The sequence below is a fragment of the Gordionus sp. m RMFG-2023 genome, chromosome 5 (genome assembly GCF_954871325.1).
Source record: "Gordionus sp. m RMFG-2023 chromosome 5, tfGorSpeb1-WG-v2, whole genome shotgun sequence".
In the NCBI taxonomy this organism is placed as follows: Eukaryota; Metazoa; Nematomorpha; class Gordioida; order Chordodea; family Parachordodidae; genus Gordionus; species Gordionus sp. m RMFG-2023.
In genome coordinates this window covers 8,498,539-8,523,230 of record NC_088779.1, presented here as the reverse complement: position 1 = coordinate 8,523,230, position 24,692 = coordinate 8,498,539, and the positions used below count along the sequence as shown (strand labels likewise).

General features: G+C 28.4%; 1 protein-coding gene across 1 annotated transcript; it reads left to right on the top strand.

Annotated features, from left to right (window-relative positions):
- Positions 1-101: 101 nt before the first annotated feature.
- On the top strand, positions 102-16,510 carry LOC135930064 (inosine-5'-monophosphate dehydrogenase 1b-like). Its single transcript, XM_065466846.1, has 14 exons — positions 102-228; positions 274-322; positions 1,959-2,060; positions 6,921-6,995; positions 7,626-7,835; positions 8,154-8,241; positions 9,352-9,554; positions 10,009-10,099; positions 11,072-11,167; positions 11,735-11,878; positions 14,087-14,234; positions 14,703-14,846; positions 15,644-15,727; positions 15,913-16,510. Exons 1-14 carry the CDS (start codon positions 146-148, stop codon positions 15,932-15,934), a joined length of 1,539 nt encoding a protein of 512 aa, XP_065322918.1. The 5' UTR covers positions 102-145; the 3' UTR covers positions 15,935-16,510.
- Positions 16,511-24,692: the final 8,182 nt, after the last annotated feature.

Below are 24,692 nucleotides of genomic sequence, written 5' to 3'. Positions count from 1 at the left end.
AATTAGCATTTATAAAAATTAAAATAACACACCAAAACATTGTATTTTAATTATTTTTAACATTACCTGACCGCTTACATTTTGGACTTTACCTGTAAAACATTCATTCATTTATTTTTAAATTCATTGATTTTTTTTGAATTTGATGAAAAATCATATAGATCACATTCCAATTGTTGATGGTTTATCAGCAAAAGAACTGTTTATTAGTGATGGAATTACTTATAAGTTGATTATTTTGTATATCGTTCATATATTTATCATTTTATATAGTGACTTTATAATATTACCAGGATTTATATCTAATCTACCTAATGACATAGTAATATTTTTATTTATTTATTCTATATAGATTAATATAAAATATTTGTTTATTATTTATCATTATAAATTTGGTTTAATATTTAATGCTTCTAAATGAAATTATATATTGTGAATTTTGTATACTATTATTTATATTCAATATAATATAATAGCTAAAGATGTAGCACAAGAGAAATAATTTATAAAGAATATTTTATACTCAGTAAATATTTTCATACCCGCCTTTTAAGTATCAAGCAATTTTTTTCAATCACTTAAGTCCAAATATAAGTTTGGTGTTCTCTATACACCCAAATATTGATATATATTTAAAGATACATATAAAATTATTACTTTTATAATTATAGCTCTTAATGCTTAATATTAAAAAAAAGTTATAAAAAAAAGGCTTGGACTTTTTTCCTTTTTTCAAACCAGAACAAAAATTGCCCTAAGATTATGACAAAGCAATTATTGTATTTGATTTTATTTAAATTTTTATAAATATGGATAATTTATACTTTTAAGTTAAAATTCCACTTTCCCTAGGCAAAAATAAAAATTTGGACTTGTTGATGTAAATAATAGAGAATGTGTGCAGCTTAAGTTTAAAAATAAATTAGAAATTTTCCATGCTCAAGCCAAAAAAAAAATTTTGTAGGGTTTTATTTATAAGCATTTTATGCCAGTAAACAGAACTTTCATTTATTTTCCTCATTGATAGGTAGCTTAACTGTGGTGCGATCTCCTATGAAATATTTCTATTCATTATAAAATATTCATTTATAAAAGAAATCTATCACTTTTTCTCTTAAAAATTATATTTTTTTCTAAAATAGACATTGGCTTATTCTGAATTTTTAATGTTATACAATACAATACTTAATTTTATTTATTTATATATTTGAAAAAAAAATTAGGGATAAGAAAGAAGCCAATTTTTATTTGTAAATAAAATCTGTTGATGGTATTTTTTCTATGAAAACATTCACAGAAACATTTGATCCTAAATACTATTCAGAGTGTATACTCTTGATATAAAGTTTAACTGACTCAAGATAATATTCTTAAAATTCTTTCCTCTCTAAATGTAGTTATTTTTGGACATAATTATTTTTAATTACACTTACTACCATTATTACTTTGGTTTATGGTTGTTTCTGTCTTGCAGTTAAATGACAGATATTTTAATATTCAGAAATCTTTCCGATAATCTTATGCAATGCTTGAAAATAATGTGTCAAATTTCTTTAGATGTTGCTCTCTCAGAGACCATTAGAATGGTAATTTACATTAAGATTAGCTTACAAAATTGAGTTAAATGGAAAAAAACAGTATATAATATAATTTATATTAAAATAAGAAAAAATTGAAGGTGAGCATTTTTGAAGCAAATAGCTCAGTTATCAAACATTTGTGAAGCGTTTTGTACTATTTTAAATTGCTCAATAATTTTCTCTAGTTTATCAAATTCTTTAATCTTTGCATTTATGTGTACATACTACATAGCTCATGCAGAAAAATTGTCAATTTTTAGGCAAAATTTTAACATTAAAAAGGGTTCATTAGAATACAAGTTTTAATCATCTATGAGTCTAAATAAATAAAACTTAAATATTGTATTTAAATGATCATGTAAAAATTTTTAATTTTAGAACTTGATATCAAGATTGACCAAAAAAATCACTTTAAATACGCCATTCGTATCCTCCCCCATGGACACAGTCACGGAAGCTAATATGGCGATCGCTATGGCGGTAAATTTACATTTAAATTTTATAAAGAAAAAAAAATTATCAGAATAATCATGTGTATAAATAACTCCTAAAAAATTCGCAAAGTTTATAGATAATTTTTGTGTATTCTCTCTGCCAAACTCAGAGAGTCAAACCGAGGTAAAATGGCTAAGTTCTATTTTTTCATTTTGAATTTTAAAAACGATTTAGTTCATATGAACAAATTTATATAGGTTCGATACAGTTTTAATCAGTTAAATAAAATCTTCTATTAATTTGCCATTTTTTTTAAAATAAAGTTTGTGATTTCATCACGAAAGATTTTTTATGCCTGAAAATTACAAAATATTTTCCTTATTTTTCAAACTCTGGTTTTTTATATGGTAAGAATTTATAATATATATATTAATTTTGATTTACTCAAAAAATGATCCGATAAAAGAAAATATTTCAAAAATAGAAATATTATCACTAACTGCATATACATACATGGGTCTATACGCCCCGTTGATCATACCTAATTAAATGTTAAATTATGATTTTATTTAATATAGTTTATATATAAATTTTATTTTACAAATAGTTTACATGTTATATATATAATTTTAAAAAAATAAAAGAAATGAGCCCATTAAAAAAAAAACTATTTAAAAAATATTTTTAAAATTTAAAAAAATAAAGGAATAATTCGAAAGTAAAATTAGTAAAAGTTAATAACTTTTTAAAATAACGACTATAATTCAAAATTTATATTAAAAAATAGGATTTTAATTTATATAAAGAAAATTAATTAATATTAAAAAAAAAACCATTATGAAGCAGTTTAAACCGATTGGAACTTATAACTGCTCGGTTCTCTCCTATGGTTACGGTTAGGAAATATATTCTACAAATATTTTATTGCCAATATATCTTGATCACATTTATTATTATGCCATTTAGTTAATTTGTTTTACGAACCGAAGTTAATTTTTGTTTAAAAAATATTTAATTTATTTTTATGCTTAAAATTTTTTGCTAAAATGGTATTTAGTTAATTTTTTTGTTTAGTTTATTTTTCGCTGTTTTTCCTCTTTTTTTAAAAAAGTTTTAGATTTATTTCGTTATTTTGCATCTCTAAATTTGACGCTCTTCCGTAGGCCCTGATTCTGCTTCCAAGCTTCTGTTAATTAGTAATAAAATACAAATCGAAATATAAAATTATAAGATTTAATAATAAAACTAGTCCAATAAAATTTAAAAATGGATTCTTACTATGAATTTTTTTTTAAATGGATTCCTTCCGGTTCTGGTTTCCTGTTCCCTAAACTGGTTTCCTGTTCCCTACACTGATATTTTGTATCGAACTTTGAAAAAAAAAATCTAGTTAGTGTTTTTAGACCTCGGAAATTTATAATGAACGAAAACGATTTTTTTTGTCATTTAAACATCCTTTTTTTTTTATTTCGCTAACACTTATCGTCCTTGAAAAATATGTATTTTTTTAGAGAAAAAAAATTTATTTTTTAAGTTCGTTTTAGTTTATATCCATGTGATACTTAATCGATGATGTATATATATATAGTATTAGATTGGTGATTCATTAATTAAAACTGTCCATGTATTGTAGTCAGCTGTAGCGCTATTTTATGGCTTGCGCTTCAACTAATTTCCTTTATTTTTCATTATACGAATGCGCATTGATGTTAATTTAATCGACGTGTAAACCATAAAATGGCGCTACAGCTGACTCCTGCATTTAATGATTGAATCGCCAATCTAGTAGTATGTATAAAAAGTGATTATAAAAAAAAATTTAATTTAAAAAAAAACAATTAAAAATTTAACCATAGCTTTAATATCATAACTTTATTGTAGTTTTATGATTAATAATAACATAGTATAAATAAAAAGACCTAATAAATAAGGATATTAGAGAAAATTAGTAAACCCGAGTTACGGATTTAGGCTTTATAAAATCGCGTTTTTTTAAACCGAGACCGCCACAATGCAAGGTCGGGTTCGTAAATAGAAAACTTGACCAGGTCGGCAAACGGACTTTTTTTTACACAAGCAGGCCAGGCTTATAAAATTACTTATAATAGTTTAAAATATATTTTATTCGTTATCTTTTTTTATATATTAACCTTGTATATTGTAGATTTAACATTTAAAAAAAAATTTTAATCAAATATTATCATAATTCTATTACTATGACATTTGAAAGGTCTTTTTAAAAAAATAAATAATTAATAAGTATAAATCTACACTTTGGCTTAATTTTGAGCATAATTTATGATTATTTCCAAATTGTTATTTTTAAAATTCATGATAAATAGAAATAATATATCCAGGGGAAAGGGAGCTTCAGATTTTTTGACAAGTTGAGTGGCTAGCTATATTAGAAAAAATAATATATATTCATAAAAAGCGCTGGATTTTTTTTTTCGGTTAAATTTTTTAAAAATAATTTTAAAACTATTTATAAAATCTTTATTTACATCTAATATTAATTATTTTATCATATTAAATCAAAAAATTATTTGTGTTGTGCCAAATCGTCGACATCTTTAGTTAATCAGCTAGATTTTTTAAAAACGGTGTAAAATTAAATATTCTTAATTTTAAAAATTGGCTAAATCGTACCGTATAACGAAGAACTTAACCGATATCAATAGCAGGTACCCAAAGTAATTTTTAAAAAGAGACAAAAACTGGCATGACATTTAAAACCATGAATTGATAAGAGAAAGAATTGATCTACAAATTTTCTAATACACAGATAAAAACCTTTAAATTGAAAAAAATTGTTTTAATTAACTTTATTAATGAATAATTATACTGCAAGTTTCACTAATTTTTTTTTAGGGCCTATAAATTTGAAAAAAAGAAAAATGGAAATAGGAAGGAAAAAACCTATACAATATTTCTATTTAAAATTGGTATTGGCTAAAAAAAAGGAAGTAAAATTCATTTCAGCCCGAGAATTATGTCTTTTAAAAAATTGATCATCATTTATCATCTTATAAAAATAATTGAATTTAGAACTAATAAGATGAGATAAATTTACATTTAAATGCTAAACGGGGAAAAAAAATTCTATTTGACTAAAAATTTAAAGTTAATTAAAAGAAATTTTAAAATAAAATACAAATAAATATCTTTAAAAAGATATATGTCGTAATTTTTTATAGGAATCACAACTGTCCTTTAAGAATTCGATTTTTTTTAAAAGGATAATGAACAATAAGTCACGTTTTAACCGTGATTATTGGAAATTTTTAATTTTATTATTATTTAATTATTTTCAAAGTTGTTTTTTCTTGTCCTTATGAAAGTAGATGATATGTCCAATATAAAAATATGGATATCAATCGATATCTTTTCAAAAGATATCTTCAATTTGGAGTTCAGCATCTCCCTGTATAATCTAGGCCTTGGAGAGTGAGGAATATTATTTATCAGACACAAAATATCGATATAAAGATAAATTAAATATCTTTTAAGTGAAATGATGGTATTCACTTAAGTTCCTAATGAATATAACTTGGTCTAGGAGGGTGGAGGGTTGTAATATAAAAAAATAATATGGATAACAAAGTATAGAAAGGTAATTAAAATCTTTGTTTGAATATTCAATTTGGGTAATTAATAAGATCCGCCCACTTAGAGTGATAATCTATAATTACCCTTTATTGCAGGCAATCATGGCCCGTCAATAGACCCCACATAAAGTGATTAACGATATAGTCCAAAAATATTTAAATGATTTTTTATTTGATATTTCTTATCGAATTTTTATGTTCTAAAATGGGCCAGGCCCTGACAATATTTAAAATTTTTTTTATATTATATACATTTGATGAATTTGATATTTCATAGAAGTAATAAATATAATGTCTCTAATTTAACCACTCTTCAAGGTTATAAATAGTTGTTTATTTTGTCATTCAACAACATACATTTTGGTTTAATGCCTTAATCGGGTCGGGCCAGGCTATCTTAGTGAAAAATTGAAACAGGACTGGGCGCCGTGCAAAAATTTTTCCTGTTCTGGGCAGGGCCTGAGAATTTTATCTTTGAAGACCTCTAATTACTATCATTGTAGTCAAGCGATATTTTAACAGTAGATACTTATATTAAAATTAAAATTCCTGACCCTCCAAAATCAGGGCCCGCCCACTTTGATTAGTAATTAACATTTATAATAAAAAGATTATTTATTTGAGACGCATTCTTATATAAGATTTCGCATTATCACGGTTAAAACCTGATTATTATTATCATTCCAGGCATCCCTTTAAAACCCGTGACGATCCCGGATATTTCTGATTCCTTTAAAAATTACGACATTTATATTATTATTTTAGGAGGTGAGGGACAAAGGAATATTTTTTATAAAATCTTAAAATTCACATTACATAATTTGCGTACAATAATTTTGCATGTATCCTGTTGGTACCGCATGGGTATCCAAACTTTTACATATTTAAAGGTGTAATAGATATTTATAAACGATATTATACAACTTTTATAGTGAGCCTTAATTAGATCTGGCTGATACAGCTCCATTGTCCGTAAAAGATGGCTTCATATCGATAAATGTTAGAAATCCTTAAATATCCCCTCCCCCCTCACCCACCTACCTAAATACGAGTTGGCCATATACCATTGATTTGCCACACAAAATCGTTTTATATCGATTTATGATATAATTAGATTGCACAGTAATAATCGTATAAATACGAAATAATATTATTTTTTTTGGTAAATGGATGATTGATCATCTATCACCAAATTAATATTTTTGAAACAAATAATTGGTTTGACCTTGACAACTTTTTGATGAACTAAAAAATAAACAACCTTATTTGATTTTTCTTTATTTTTTAAAAAAATAAGTTACATGGTGGGATAGGTATCATTCATAACAATTGCACGCCAGAGGTTCAAGCGGCCGAAGTTAATAAAGTCAAAGTGAGTTGGTATACGATATTATATAAAGTTTTTTAAAAAAAATAATATATTAAATTTTAAATTATTTCTCAGTTTTTTTTTAATACAAACAAAGGAGTATCACGCAACCGTTTACCAACGTGTTGAGATTTTATATTCTTGTTCAGTTAATACTGGGGTTTTTCTTTGTCTATTGGGCCAGTTGTGTTTTATCTTCATTGTTGAGGCCTATTCTTTATGTCATCCTTTACGATCTGCACTCCATCATTTAAGGATTACGTTATTGCATTACATTATGATATGCGTCTTATTCATTTGAATAAATGAAAAGTAATTCCCATCCATCCTTCACTTCAATCATAAAATAAACCAGGACTTATTTTTTGGTTTCTACTAGGCTACCTTCCACTTTTTTTATTCAAAAATAAGTACGAATAATTTAATTTGATAATGGAAGTTATCTTCCCCATTTTTATTTAAATTATTTTATATTAAGTTTAAAGTAAGAAATAATTTATGTGATAATGGTCGGAGAAGGATATTGATAAAATATATTTAACTTTCCTCCCGGAACTTGAAATTAAAAACAATCTTTCTTTTATATATTTTTTTTTAAAAAAAAGAATATATTTTATACTTTTTGATATAAAGAGATACAAACAAGGCTTCATTTCTAACCCCATAGTGCTCGGTCCTCAATCAACTGTTTCCGAAATATTCGAGATAAAACGCACCAAAGGTTTTACCGGTATTCCGGTCACCGCTAACGGTACCTTGGGCTCAAAATTGTTGGGCATAATCACCTCGAGGGACGTTGATTTCATGCCGGAGGACATGAGGAATAATACACCCCTGGAGAAAGTTTAAAATTCAGAAAAATATGATATTATTCCGATTTATTATAAATTTCTAATTTTTTTTTAAATAAAAAATTTTTTTTGGTGTTGAGATAACATTCATTGAGGTAAATAATATAATTTACACTTGGGTAACTCGAGGTCACTTAACGCCATTTTTAAAAATCGGCTCAAATCGAACCGTTTAGCAACACTACATAACTCGTCAAGTTGCATGCTAAAAACAAAACAAAAAATTAAGTGAAGAAAACCCTAAGGAAAATAAATTTAAATAAATATCTTTAACGATGAATGAATACATGACTTTTTTTTTATATTTTAGATTATGACTAAATTGGAAGATTTAATCACGGCCCCAGACAATATATCCCTCTCAGAAGCCAACGCTCTATTAAATAGGAGTAAAAAAGGTATTTTAATTGATTTTTATAAAAAATATTATGATCGGATATATTTTAAAAAATCAGAATTTGGACCGGATATGATTTTTTATTTTTTTTAAACTATTTTTTTTTAAAATTAAAATATAAAGTATAAGTGATATTTGTAAAAAAAAAATATTTTAATTTCCTTGTTTTTTCAAATTTTTTTTTATATTTGCCATTAACATCGAAAATATAATCAGGAGTACTTTCCATTTTTTTTTCTTAAAAATCAAACTCTGATCTCAGCAGATGCTTATTAGATACAATTGCATTTGATATCATTATTAGAAAAGCTTTTATTTAGCAATTCAATCATATATTTTACTTAATTTTAATCTCATGGATTGTACGTTATACCTATCACCATATGTATTTACTATTTTATAGTAATACCCCATACTAGCATTTTCGTCGAATTTATGAATTGATGTTATAATTCCTAAATTTTGCTAAAAATGTATAGCTAATTTCAAGGAGGGAGGGGGGGGGGGTATTGTTAACAAGGCTTTTAGAAACATTTTTAGTTCAAGTACTTACATTTTTTTTAAAATTTGTGTTAAGTTTTCATAGGAAATAAAATCATTTCATAATTTTCCTTTAAAAAATTTGGGCTGAATGATTTTAATTTTTGGACAGGACTTGGCAGATCTCACACGAAAAAAATCTGGAGGACATGTCGGACTCTCCAAAAAAATTTTCCGGCTGGGCTGAATAGACCTGCATGAACTCCGACGCCGTGTTCTTTAGAATAGTCTATATGAATGGGATTTTAGGAGCAATTTGTTTTCATATATGATATATCTTTCAGGCGGGTAGGGGGATAGCTTCTAGAAGTTAAGGGTAACGTAAGGTAGATGATTGCTAAATCTTGGCCTGTAGCCTTCAAAATGTAATATTATTACGGGAAAGGTGAAATTCTTTCGGCATCTATATTTGACTTTCTCTCATATTTTATTTTAACTTCATTTTTATTTGATTATTCAGTCTTATATATTGAATATTCTCTTGAAAAAAAAGAAAATTAAAAAATTGATCATTTCAATTAACAAATACAAAACCTTATAAGAATTTTTTTTTAAAATCTTTCCAATAAAGGCAAGCTACCCATAATCGATAACCAGGGCAACCTGGTTTCTCTCATAGCCAGAACCGATCTTATAAAGCGAAGAAACTATCCTTTAGCATCCGTAGATTCTAAAAAGCAACTTTTGGTGGGCGCCGCCGTTGGTACTAGGCCAGGAGACAGGGAACTCAGGCTGTCCTTACTCTACAAAGCGGGAGTCGACGTCATAGTTATTGTAAAGAGAATAAAATGAAAATTTATATTTAATAAAAAATCTGTCTGAATCATAGAAATATTGATAGGATATAAGATATACACATCGGACCCCCTAAATCCGGGATTTTGTTTTAGATACCATCTCCATTCGCCTCTTGTCTTTCCTACGATATTCTAACAAAAGTAGACTTCTTATAATAGCTCAGGTTACCGGATCCAACGTCACCGTCCCACCTGAGTATAGTCCATCATGTATTACCAACTTAAATTTAACAGAAATAATGAAAGACGGTGTTAATAAATTTGACATTTATGGTTACTACTATTCCACATTTATAAACGACCACAAAATATAAGCTCAGCGAGAATAAATGACTATTTAAAAAAAATTAGTTACTTTGAAAATGAATAATTAGTTACTATTTAGTTTGCATTAAAAAACAAAGAGTTTTTTTTTATTTAAAAAAAAATAGGATTCATCCCAGGGAAATTCCATCTTTCAGATCGAAATGATTCAATACATCAAAAATAAGTATCCGGAATTACAGATAATAGGCGGAAATGGTAAAAAAAAAATTTGTTTTTATTATTATTTCTTTATATTTTATACAGATAGATCAGAGATCTGCAAAGTTTGGCAGGTCCGAAAGCCCGTGGGCTGGTCAAATTAAAAAAATAAATTTAAGGGGCCTTATAATTTTTATAAATCGGACGGGTCTCGCAAATATATGATTTTTGTAAAAATTATAATGGGCCAGTCGGGCATTAAATGTTTAATATATTATTTTTTTTTAATTTATATATTTTGATGAATATTATTTAAAATATTCATTATAATCTGCTTAATTTTGTCGTGTTTTAAGAGCTGTCTAAATGAAATACTAAATCTATATATAAAATAGTAAATTTTCACCACACATTACCGATATCAAACACAATTAATTTTTAAAACGAGACTTGAATAGATAGCTATTAAGTAGAGATATAAGAGTCTTAATTGACATTGATAAAAAAAATTATATATAGATATAAATATTAAAAATGCGATGACCGAAAAATTTAATGGCCGAGGCAGACTTTTCGTAAAATTTTAACATGTCATGCCAGGTAACCTGTGTCAAAATTTTTGAAACTGGTTGGGCGCAGATCTCTGATATAGATACTTTCACGTACATATTTATTTTTCCATCATTTACCTATTAGGTTTTTTGTTCCCAATATATTATTTTAATTTCCAATTTTTCTCGCTTTTAAAATTCTAGTCCCCTGAGAAACGTTTTATTATAAGCGAGCAATTTTTAATGAAAATTTCACTAAATATGTTTTGACCATATTTTTTATTTTTCCCATTTAAAGAAAAGAGGTTTATTTTCTTTTTTCCTGAAGTTTTGAAAGTTATCGAATTTAATTTTTTTTTTGATGTTTGGGATGCAGTCTTAAGAAAAAGATTGTATCTACGAATTACAACCTATTTTAAACTTCCTTATGTTTTATCACTTTAAAAAAAAATTAAATTTGCATCTTCGCATAATCAAGTGGTAACCAGAACACAAGCCAAGAATTTGATAGACGCGGGCGCCGATGGTCTTAGGGTCGGAATGGGAAGCGGATCTATTTGCATAACTCAGGAAGGTTTTTAGTATTTTTTTTAACTTCTAACTAATAATTCTAATGACGTTGCCTATTGCGAATGTAATATTTATCACAAAATACTCTTGATGTTTTTAGTGAGGAGTTCCTGAAATTCGCCACATTATCAGGCAAAAAAAATTATTTTAGATAAGTGGCGATCATAATGAAGATTTTTACCTAAAGCAAGTCGCACCAGAGAAATTTTATTGCTATCTATTTTACCGTGTAGCATTGCAAATAAACTCATTGTTCATTGTCCTCGTTTATCTTATTTACTAAACAGAAATCTGTTTAGCCGTCTGTATAGCTTCCTCTAAACAGAAGAAAAAGAAACGGCTATTAGATTTAGTACACACTCAAAACAGAATAGGGAGGGTATCCTAAATCTGAATAGACTGGTCTAAACGGGAATAAGTTTCAAATATAAGACGAACTAGGGACACGATCATCCCACTTTTTAGATCATCTCATTTTTAATTGGTATTATGTTTTTTGTAATTGTGATTTGTTTTATAAATATATTTACATCTTAGTTTTTTTAATAAAAATAATTATTTATTCATCAAGTAACCGCTGTTGGCCGATCTCAAGGCACTGCTGTATACGATGTGAGTAGGTTGGCGTCTCAAATGGGAGTTCCGATAATTGCCGATGGGGGCCTTAAAAATGTTGGCCATATAGTCAAAGCGCTAGCCATCGGATCTTCTTGTGGTATTATAGTTATGATAACATATACTTATAGTGGAAAAGAAGAGAAAAAATAACTTTTTACTTAGGATATATCTGGGACAGAGATCTGCAAAGCTTGGCTCGTTAGGAATTTTTGCCCAAGTGGCACCTCGCCCGTTAAATTTATTACTTGGCCCGGCCGGTTTTTTTAAAATCCCGCGTATTAGAATTTTGCTAAAAAAAATCAGCATTTTAAGAAAAATTCGTCCCGGCCTATTAAATTTTTTGTGCGAATTTTCCGGCCATCTTATTTTATTATCTATATTTGATTTTTTTTCCTAATATAAATTAAGGCTTTTATATTTCTCCTCTAAGACTATCTATTATAAATCAATTGTGTTTGATATCTGTATTGTGTATTTAAAATTGGATCATATCATAAATAAATTGTTAAATTATTTGTGTTTACTATTATTTATAGATTTACTTACTATATCAGTTAGACAGCTCTTAACAAAGAAATAAGAATACTATTTTTTAAATAGTATTAATCAAAATCTTAATATTAGCTTAAAATTAAAAAAAAATGTATCAAAATTTTAATGCTCAGACTAGCCATTAAAATTTTACGAAAAATCAGAAATTTGTGAGCTCTGCCTAATTTTTTATGTATAATTATGTGGCCCGACCCAAAAATTATTTATATAGGAATTGCCCGGTTCGGCCTGTTATAATTTTTGCCCAACCACGATCCGGGCTTTAGGACGTGCCAGAGGCTAACCTGTAAACTATAATGGGTATTAATTTTTATTCTAAGACTAAGATTGTAGTGATTTACCCAATAACAATTTTAATTTATGCCCGATAAATTAAAAAATAATAAAATCTGTATAGTAAAAAAAAAGGTAAAACAACCCCCCCCCCTCTTATATGTCATATATAAATTAACAAATTGTATCGATGAATTGATTTGGGTTCATTATTCATTGACATAAATAAATTGCAAAATTTAAGATGCCCAAAAATGGTAATTCAAAGCGGAAACAAGGTTTGCAATGATTTTATACCCTTATAAAACTGTTTTCTGTTTATTAATTATCCTTAATTGCGTCGCTTATATTAAATATTATATAGTATAAATTTTAACAGTGGCTATCGCTAATTTAGACTCAATTAGTTTAATGATGATAAATTATTTGATTATGAGTAAAATAAATAGATAACCTAAGCATTCAATAATTTTTTTTAGCAACAGCAACTATTATGCCTGGTTTCAGGCTAATTCATGAATGAATTCATTTTTTAGAAAAAATCAGAGACCTGCAGAGATGCCATTTGCACTGCTCGGGTTTTATATTTTCAGGCCCTGCCCGTATTTTTTAAAAATAAAATTTTTATAGCTAATAATGTCGATTTAAAGTATTCGGTTTTAAAATATACGCCCGTCCAGCCCGGGTATTTAAAAAAAAAATTAGGCCCATCCTGGCCCGGGGTCTCTGAAAAGAATACCACGAGCATCTAAATTAAAGGAGTCATTCATTTAGATAAAACTTGTTACGGGTATCCTGTCACTAGGTAATAAAGTAAAGAACTAACAGTTATATAGCGCACTTATAACTATTCTCAATGGCGTCGTTTTGGAAGGGGGGAGCTTAAGCCCCTTAAATCTCCGGAGATCTGCCTTGAAAAAAAATTAATTTTTTAGGATATCCATTTTCCTTCTAGAATGAACTCCCCCCCCCCATCAAATTGGAAACGCTATCTTTCCCCCAACTATTCTCATGGGACCAGAAAACTTGTAAACTTTACTTTTCTATAGCGTTAATTTATTTTTGATACTACTCTTAAGTTGTTTGTCCTACACAAAAAAGATGGGTTAAAGCATAACTCTGTATTCACAGCTAGCGCCAATTCGCGGTGAAGTATGCAAAATATGATATAAATATAATAATTTCGCATTAATTTTTGTATATTTCCCCGCGAATTCGCGCTGACTGTGAATGTAAAAAAACTAGTAGTGCACCATACTTGATATTGGTACGATACTCACACGGTGTGGGTGAATTTTGTTCGTTACTTTTAATTTTACCAGTGGCCGATATTCTAAAGGATCTTCACAATTTTAAAGTCTTCATTTAAGTTAAAAAAACAGATTTGGACAAGTAGGGTTTATAAAGATAATCCGAGTTATACTATTTACCAAATCTTATTTATGCATATATTTTTTCCCCTCTTTTTCTTTCGTGTCAGTTATGATGGGTTCCCTCTTAGCCGGAACTACTGAAGCCCCCGGAGAGTATTTTTTCTCTGACAATATGCGACTCAAAAAGTACAGAGGTATGGGATCTCTCGATGTCATGTCAAACGAAAGTCAAAGCGGGCTGAGCCGATATTTTAGGTTTGAAATTCCTTCTCCAATTTTTTTGTCCTAAATCTTTTTTTAGAAAAAAAACGATTCGCGCATTTTGTCAGGTGTAGTGTTAAAGTGAGGAGTAAATATATTAGTCATAAATTATTTTTTTTTTTTAAATTCGATAAAATATTTTAAAAAATTTTTTGGTCTACTTTTCTAAAACCGGCAAAATAATTATTTAATAAATTATATAAATAAGGTGCTTAAAAAAGATTCTTTTAAAAATTATAATAATAATTCGATTTACTATTTTGAAAAATAAGGAAGAAGCCAATAGCACTTTTTAGCTTCCGCGGCAGCCATGCCTACATTCATTTAGAAATGGGTTTACGTTTATTTTAAAAAAGTGCTAAAATTTAATTTTTTTTAAGTTTTATAAACTATTCCTAAATCCTAATTCGTGAAATTTTATGCTCAAAATTATTTTTTTGGGGGAATAAAAATGTATTCTAGCGAACATGACACAGTTAGAGTAGCTCAAGGTGTCTCCGGTGCAATCATGGATAAAGGTTCCGTCCACAAATTTTTACCTTACCTCACGGCAGGAATTCAACACGCGTGCCAGAATTTGGGCGTTAACAATTTAGATCATCTGAGGTAAATAGGTCATTTTCTTTCAGAGTTTGGCGATCAAAAATTTTTTTTTTTAATATCTAAATTCGCAAGAAAAAATAAGAGAAAATAAAGTCGTAATTCGGTGCAGATATTTTTTATAAATTAAAGAATGAATATTCTTTGCTATATTTAGTGTTATTACACTGTTCTATTTGAGCTGATTTTTTTAAAAACGGATAAGTCAATATTTTATCCAAAAAAAACGCAAGAGGATTTTTCTCATAGGTGGCACAAAGGTTTGGACATCTATACCAAATGTCGAGGCTTATGTTTTCCTGGCTAAAATATTGAATTAGTCGTTTTTTCGAGTCGTTTAACATCAATAACTATTAGCTTAAATTATTAAAATAAATAATTTGGTAGAAGCCTAAAAAGGTCAACAAAATGTTTAATTTTTGTTTTCCTGTTTTGTTCGGTTTTTTTTTTAAAAAAAAACAAGGATTTTTTATGAACGGGCCGAATAAACTCGGTCCATGCTTGAAAATGAAAATATTCACAAATGCGGTTTAAGCATACTAAACTAATAGATAGGTTACATTTTTGAATAATGAAAGTCAACCAGGACCGGGTTAGACAGCTCCACAATAAAAAAAACGCGATCGGAGGCTGGATATGTTTGGCTGACTAAATTACTAGATTACATTTCTTTCTAAACTCGATCTTGAATGCAGCTGATCTTTTTGTTTTAAAAAAACTTTGAAATTTTGTTTGCCAATCAGCTTATATTTATTATTTAAGAAAAACGTTAAAAATAAATATTTGACATCATTTTATTATAGACTTATGATGGAAAAGGGTGATTTGAGATTCGAAAAGAGAAGTCCCTCGAGTCAAATGGAAGGAGGGGTCCATGGCCTTCATTCGTAAACATTTATTTATAATATTTTACCTTGTCAAAGTTATCATTTTAAATATGTAGAATAAACAATAATATGAATTTAATACTGGCTGTTTTCGTATTGTTAAATATAAAATAATTCAATATTTTTATTGTTAATATTAAATGTACTTATGATATATATAACTTTTATATTATATCTAAATATAGATACGAAAAAAGATTATATTGAATGAGGTACAAGTTTTTCAAAAAAAAGCAATACTTATATTTAATTTTTCTATATTCCAAATCAAGTTCCAATCTATACTAAGTTCGTGTTTTACCTCTTAAAAATTATTAGCGATGTAAATTATTATATCAGAATCATTTATTATAATAAACAAAATCAAAATTTTGACCAAATATTTTATTATTATTTTTTTTTATTAATTTGAAAATTAATATTTTAAACATTTTTAGCAAAATCGCGTCACATTAATTTTTGATATTATTGTACTTATTGTAAATTTTTAACCAAAAGACTGTTTTAAGTTTGTTAATATATACATTGTGGAGATATATCCCAACCATTGTAGATTTCGTTTGTATATTATTTTTTTTAGTCACCTTATTATTATACATATATTTTGAATCATAAGTATCACAATTTTTTTTTCTCTCTAAAATCCTCAAATATTTTGTGTTATATATTATTTTAGATGTTATTATTTTTATATAACACTCACATATCCGAATACAATATATGATATCCAAAATTCATTCCTTATTTTTCACATATTATTATATCATTTTCTTACCCGGTGTATTATTTTTATCATAAATCATGTTATATTATTAAAAAAAGGAACAATAAAAAATGCACCAAATTATATAGATCATGGTTACTTATTATATTTTAAAAAATTTCTATAAAACTCTTTTTCCTCTTTGTAATGGGATAGTATTTGTTTTTTTCAGCATTAGATATTCAAAGTCTTTAATAAAAATAAATGCCCATCTTAAAAAATATATAAATCTAACCCTAGTCAATACATACCATACTCATGTTTAGGTAAAAATAGAGCAGATACTTAATGCTACGTTCACCGCCATGAATTATATCAGTTTGGTTAAGCCGATGATGAACTTTTCCTCTTATATCGGATTTGCTTAATATGACGGTGTCTTGACCATTATACCCCATTGAAAAATTTTAAAAACAATTATTATACTTATATATATATCGACTGGGTGGCCTAATGGCTTAGATGTATACTTGGAAATAGAAGGACGAAGAGGATGCAAGTTCAATCCTGGTAAGGAGCATAAAACTTTCAGGTATTTCTTCGATGACTGATGTGTAAAGACATATGGTAAGATGACTTTCGAAGCTTAAAGATGACACCCCGGTCACCGACAGGCCTGGACAGCCGGGTGCTTAGGATACCTGTCTAATAAACAAAATGAAGGAAACAAATGAATATGAAAGCTAGGGCGTTCTCTCCAAGCGACGCGCAGGGTGTAGACCTCCATCCTGTGAAAAGAGTAAAGGTCAAAGCAAAGAAGACAAGATTAGCAAGTTTAAATATTGGGATGCTTAAAGGTAAGACTAGAGGATTGGCATCAATGTTGAACAAGAAAAAGTTGATATAGCATGCATACAAGAGACGAAATGGAAAGGTCAGAAGACTTTAATGATTAGGGGTGGGTATAAATTGTACTATAATGGAATTGTTAGCAATAGGAACGGTGTCGGCATCATCCTCAGTCAAGATCTAACCTCCTCAGTAGTAGAAATCTACAGGATCTCTGATAGACTAATGAAGAAAAAACTCTGCATTGGTAAATCAATACTACACATCCTTTCAGTATATGCTCCTTTGGTGGTGACTTAAATGCGCATGTGGGGAAAGCAAGAGATAGCTACAAAAGGCATCATGGTGGTTTTGAATATGGAAAAAGAAATGATGAAGGAGAGCATGTACTGAAATTTGCGAAAGCCTTCGACCTTGCTTTAGCCAACACCTACTATTGGAAAAAAGACAATCTAATTACATATGAAAGTGATACAAGGAAAACACACTCGTAGAAGATTAAAAGATGTAATAGACTGCAAAGTCATCCCAGGAGAAGTTATCGCCCCACAACATAAGCTATTAGTAATGGATTTACACCTCACAAATAAATCCACTCAAAACAAGTTAAAACTGGAACCATGCATCAAATAGGGTAAATTAAGAACAATGACAGATGCCTTTGCAATCAATGCAAACATTGAAACAATAGATTCCTCACAAGTCAGTGAAATAATGTGGACAGACATTTCATCCAGATTGATAGACACTGCCAAATCGACACTAGGCTTGACAAGGGGAGGCAACAAATCATACAAAAAACTATGGTGGTGGAATGGAGAGGTACAAACCACTATAAAGGAGAAAAAAAACCCTATATAAAATATGGTACAAATCCAAAAACCCAGATGACAAGACAAATTACAAAAAATCCAAGAGAATAGCTACAAAGGCGGTGGCTAGGGCCAAAGCTATGGCATACGATGACATGTATGAAGAACTACATACCAAAGAAGGGCAAAATAAAATATACAGATTAGCCAAACAGCGAGAAAAGAACTCTAGGGATATAAACGGACCCAAAGTAATCAAAAATAAAGATGGGAAATTGATAATAAAGGAAAAAGAAATAATGAATAGATGGAAAGAATATTTTCAGGAGCTTCTCAACTTTAATCCCCACATAATACATCTAGACGAACACTCCCCATATCAAAACCTTATACAATCAATAACAGAACAAAAAATAATCACATGCCTCAATCATATGAAAAACAACAAAGCTAGGGGTCCAGATGATATTCCAATAGAAAGCCTTAAAGCACTAGGAGATGATGGAATACATTTCCTCACAAATCTATTCAATAAAATACTTGGAAATGAAGAGGTTCCCCAAAAATGGAGGCAGAGCTATCTAGTTCCTATCTTCAAAAATAAAGGGGATCCACACAATTGTCAAAATTACAGGGGCATAATGCTAATTTCACAATGTCTAAAACTATACGAAAAAATAATAGAAAAAGATTAAGAGACATAATCGAAATAGGAGATACTCAGTTTGGCTTTATGTCTGGAAGACCAACAACTGAAGCTATCCATGCAATTAGGCAAATGAGTGAAAAATACTTTAAAAGAATAAAAAGCTACACATGGTCTTTCTCGATCTAGAAAAGGCCTTGAATAGAATCCCAAGAAAACTTATCTGGTGGATACTACGCCACAAAAAGGTTCCCGAAAAATTTATAAGAATAATTCAGGATATGTATATGGGCTATACAACAATGGTCCGTAGCACAACAGGTACTTCAGCAGGCTTCACAATAGCCGAAGGAGTTCATCAAGGGTCGGCTCTCAGCCCACTTCTCTTCATTACAGTAATAGATGTATTAGCACAGTCTATACCTCAAACAGTCCCGTGGAATATGATATTTGTAGATTATATTGTGATACTTGCCGAATTCAAGGATGAAATGAAAGAAAGATTAGTGAGTTGGATAAATATCCTAGAAAAGCACGGACTAAAAGTAAATAGAGAAAAGTAAGGTGATAGGAGGAGATGAAACATAGAGTATTGATATAAATGAATGGCAAATATCGAATATTAAAAGCTGCAAATATTTGGGGTCCACTATACAAACTAACGGCACAATAGAAAATGAGATAATGAGTAAAATTAATCAAGGGTGGTTAAAGTGGAGATCTTTATCTGGATAGCTATTTGACAAAAGAATCTCACACAAATTAAAGGGGAAAATTTACAGTTCTATAGTACAACCAATTATTCTATATAGTTCGGAAACATGGCCAACCAAAGAATCAGACGAGAGAAGTCTACAAACTATGAAGATGAGAATGCTGGGGTAACAAGAAAGGATAAAGTGCACAGTACAAGAATACTAAGTAGTTTAAAGGTAGTGTCCATTAAGACTAAGTTAATGGTAAACAGACTTAGGTGGTATGGGCACGCAATGAGAAGGCCTATGAACTACATAGGAAATAAGGTTGAGAGTTTGGAAGTTATGGGCAAACGTAAAAGAGGAAGGCCAAAACTTCAATGGGGCCATAAAGTTAGAGCCAATACAAAGAAGTATAAATTAGATAAAAGAGATTGTATGAATAACATAAAGTGGAGAGAGATGTTGAAGGAGCTTACCACCAGAAAAGGTGAAAGCTAAAGAGAAAAAAAAAATTATACTTATATATAATTTTAAAATTATGTAAGACTTCGTTCAAAACAAAAATTTATAATGAATTTATGGTTTATATAACGCCTATGATACTCCAAGCAACTCCTTTTTTTAATGTTAAGTTGGTCGACATGATTGTTTTTAAATAATACCATGCAAATCGAAAAATAAAGTCATCTAAAAATATAGAAATTGTAACTCTATCAAATGAAATAATGTGTGATATCTTAGAAATATAATATAATTGAACATTGTTGCTCCCTCGATTCTCTTATCACTATTAATAAAAGGGGTATTACATATAAGGTTTCGTTGCATCAATATCAATAATCATTATCAAATCGGAACTGATATTGACATCTTGAAGAAAATATCGCTTCGTCAATATTTTCTTAAACGAGATATGAAATTTTTTTAACCAACCTGTCCACCATATTTTTTCGTTCGCCCATTTTATATGACTCATTTTTTGATGGTCATATTGTTTCAATTCTGTATCAGCCATGTCGACGGTATCTTTTTTCCTATTTCTCCATATTCAAATTATTTTATATAAAAACTCATTTTAAATTTATATACTGATAATACACATGGATTTTGAATAAGTGAAGAATATATAGAAAAATTTTGTAAATTGGAATTACTTTTCGCGGGTACCGGCTAATACAAATATAGGAGTATCAAATACATTTACGATTATTTGAATTGAAGTGAATGATCGCTAAGAAGGGAACTCCTCATTGATAGTTTATATTTTAGGAAAAGATATACTATACTTAGAAATTGTTTATTTATTAGTGCTCTCATCTAATATATTAGAATCGGGTAAAATAATTATTTATTCTGTCGTAAGTATTGATGTTCGAAAATTTAAAAAATGATTTTATTAAATGATAATATTACGAAATCTTAATATTTTTTATATAATTTTCGCCTATGCATTTTGTAAATTTTTAGGATATAATCTTACTATCTTAATTATTTATCTACATTAACAACTAAAATTTTACAAAATACATAGGGGAAAATTATAATTTATAACTAGTTTTTAGCAGGGAAGCGAACTCTTAAACCGGTATTAATCATTATTTAATGAGCTTAACCTGGATCAATAAAATATTTATCACCCGAACCTCTAAAAATATATTTGAACGTGTTGGAATTGTTTGCTATTTCAACTGTTTTAAAAATTAATAACAAATCAATTTTCATTGGTTAGTAATTGCCTAATTGATATTGCAAGCAATTATCGTACAAAAGTGTTTCTCAACCATAAAAAAATTATTTCTTATTTATATATGTCGTAATAGGATATGGGAATCCATGAAAATTCTGAATTCCTCGATTTTTAATTCATTTACCTAGATTGATTCTAGAAGATTTTTTAAATCCCATTTAACCGGAAATGAATTTCAGCATTATGTAGAGTATATAACCTATAAAATTCAGAAATTTTCGTTTTAAAATTTACATATAAAAATTAAATATAAATTTAAGGAGTATTTATAAAATTATTTTGAAATTCAGAGTGTAGGTTATCTTTAAGTGCTGGAATGCATTTCCGGTTATATCAGATTTTAAGATACAAAAATGGTTAAATCATTTAAAATCGAAATGTTCCGAATTCCCAAAGGATTCCATATCCCAATATTAGTGATTCGAAATCACTCTACTTGAAGTCGATTTTTAATAACGCCTTACTCAATATTTTCTCCAGAAGGATATTTCTTAGGCCTCGAGAGCTCGCCATGCCCAAACCTTTGTGCCATTTATGAGATAAATCTTCAGGTTTGCGTAATAATTTTCTGGATAAAATATTTAGTTTGCCATTTTTAAAAATCGGCTTCATGGAGCGATTTTACAACATTACCCAATTCGATATAAACAGGATTGCTAGTTGATTTAATACAATAATAAGTAGATTCAAATTAACTAAGTAAAATTTAAATTATTTTAATTACAAAGATAGATACATCCCGTTTAATATTATTAATTTTAGCCATATATTAGAAACAAATGTTACCCAAATCCGGAGATTTTGTCATAGATGGCAAAAAGGTTTGGACATCTATTAACGAAATCTCGAGGCTTACTTAATATTTTTTGGCTAAAATATTGGGTCAGCCTTTTTTAAAAATCGAGTCGTTTAACAATACAACTTTAAATTATTAATATAAAATAATAATTTAAAAAGATATACATTACATTTGTTGCCAGATAGACTATAAAAAAACAAAATCGAAATTAAAATAAATAAAAAAAACGAGTCAGACTTTTAACAAGAATTTTAACGTAAGTTATTGCAAAAAGATCCTCAAAGGGTTTCGTCTCCTTTCCTTCGAGTATCTGAGTTAATGCTGACTAGGGTTTGCAACGGTCCGGTTCCATCTGGTCCGGTCTAAAATGAGACGAACGATGGACTGATAAGTCAAGTGAGACCGAATCAGTTCGGTCCTGTCTCATCTAAAAAAGTTTATTTTATTATAAAAGTTTTATTCTGCATTAAATTTATTAAAAATGAAAAGTGTTAAATTACCAATATTTTAATTATATCATCAAATCATTTTTATTATATTATACAATAAAAATTACACTACTAAATTAATGACGAATAAATTGAATGAAACTGAAGAATATAACAATTAAACGATGAATGAGATCAGTGGCGTATCCAGGATTTTCCTATAGAAGGGGGGGAATTTTTTGGGGGGCTTTGCCTCCAAACCCCCTTTGGCCAGCTTTTTCCTCACCTTCGGCCGGGTCATATCTTTGATCTATTCTTTTAAATTATTCATAATTCAATAATAATTATATTAATATTTTTAACTTTTATTTGAATTTTGGTTCCTTTTATAAATTAATTATTTAAGAAATTTTTTTTTTAATTTTTAAATTTAATATTTATTAATAAAGACAAATTAAATCTGACAAAATGATAGTATTAAAATAAAATCATGTCCAAAACATAATTCTAGAAAATTAAAGAAATTTAACAAACAAGGACTTCATAATACAAAGTATAATAATAGATATAATAGAAATATAATAAATGCAAATGATTATATAAAGAAGAAGGGGGGGGGGGGGTTTAAATAATTTAGGGAAGAAGAAGAAAATCTAGATTAATCGGTTTCGGGGAATGAACCTATGGCCTGTAAAATTAGATTTTATAATCTGAATTCCTATGCATTGACGTAAGTAGTCGCTTTCTTTTGGGTCTCCTGATTACTAATTCGCGCTTATGAATATAAGAAGAAATAAAAGTTATAACCCAATTTTTATTTTAAGTTAGGTATATTATAGATAAATATTTTTTAAAAAATATAAAATTGAAATAAAGTTTAGTGTCAATTTTTTTTTTTATAAATTTGCTTTAAAAACTAGCCTCAGCTTAAATTCTCATATAATATAAATATAAAATTTTTTTGATTGAAAATTCTAATTGTAGTGTGTATAAAATATTGACTAGAAAATTTTTTAAGGAACAAGTTTTTATAACTTATTAAATACAATATTATATAAAAATTTATTAAATACTAGAATTATAATGCGATTTTTAATTTTCGTGGGAATTTTTCCAATTCATCAAGAATTTTCTTTGTCGTTGGAAATAAATCTCTGTGGATATTTAACATAGCTAACCCATTTAGCCGAGAAGTAGTATTTTGTAAATAAGTTTTCAACCTTCTCAATTTGAAAAAGGTCCTTTCATTCGTATATGTTGTAATAGGCAAACATGCAAGAATATTAAATACCTTCAAAATATTTGGAAATTAAGCCTCCTTATACCGATTGAGCGCATCAATAGCATGCTCAGGTAAAATAATTAACGTAGTAAATATTTATACCACAATTCGAATTCACTGATTAAATTGATTTCAGTATCAACATCATAGGAATAAAATTTTGCTAAATATTTAATTATACCAATAATGGCATCAGAAAACGAAGAAGGGTCTTTAGGTAATAAAATTTGAAGATTAGACTTGTTTTTTATCTAAAAATACTTTAATTTGCGATAAAAAAGTATCTAAGAATGGAATGAAATTGGATATTTTATAAGATTTAGTTTGATTCAGCGTCTATATAAATATTATGAAATATTCAACTACATTCATTCTTCCTGTCCACATTTTCCTCCAAATCAATAACTTGAACCAAATCGAAATTTGGTTTTTGTAAATTTCTACATAGTAGTGAGCTATAGGAAAATCTATTAATGCAACTATCAGTAAGGATAAACTCTGCTTGATATTGAAAAATTTTGATGGAGCAGGAGGGAGGGGGTCCGGGGGTCGGGGTAAAATTTTTTATTATCTTAAAATAATATTTAGAAAAACAGTCAAATTTGCTATGGGGGGTGAAATTTCCCCTTTCCCCCCCATTGGTTACGCGCCTGAATGAGATATTATAAAGTGTTAAGCATTAAATAATAATGTTTCATGTGTTAATGTACATATACATTAACTAAAAAGCAATTCATAGTAACCTTTTATCTCTTTAATCGGTCTTCAGTTGGACCGTCCCGTCGTACCCAAGAGTCAGATTAGACCAAAATAGACCGGATAGGACCGTCGGTCTACTGCAATATAATGCTGACTGATGTCCAAAATTTGTGGATGCACAAAATTTTTGAATTGACTCATTATGAGACCCTTATTTCATTGGATTTAAAGGAATATCGCTAGTCTATTGACATCAAAAATTCGATTATGAGAAAACAACTTGACCCATAAATTGTTCTGTC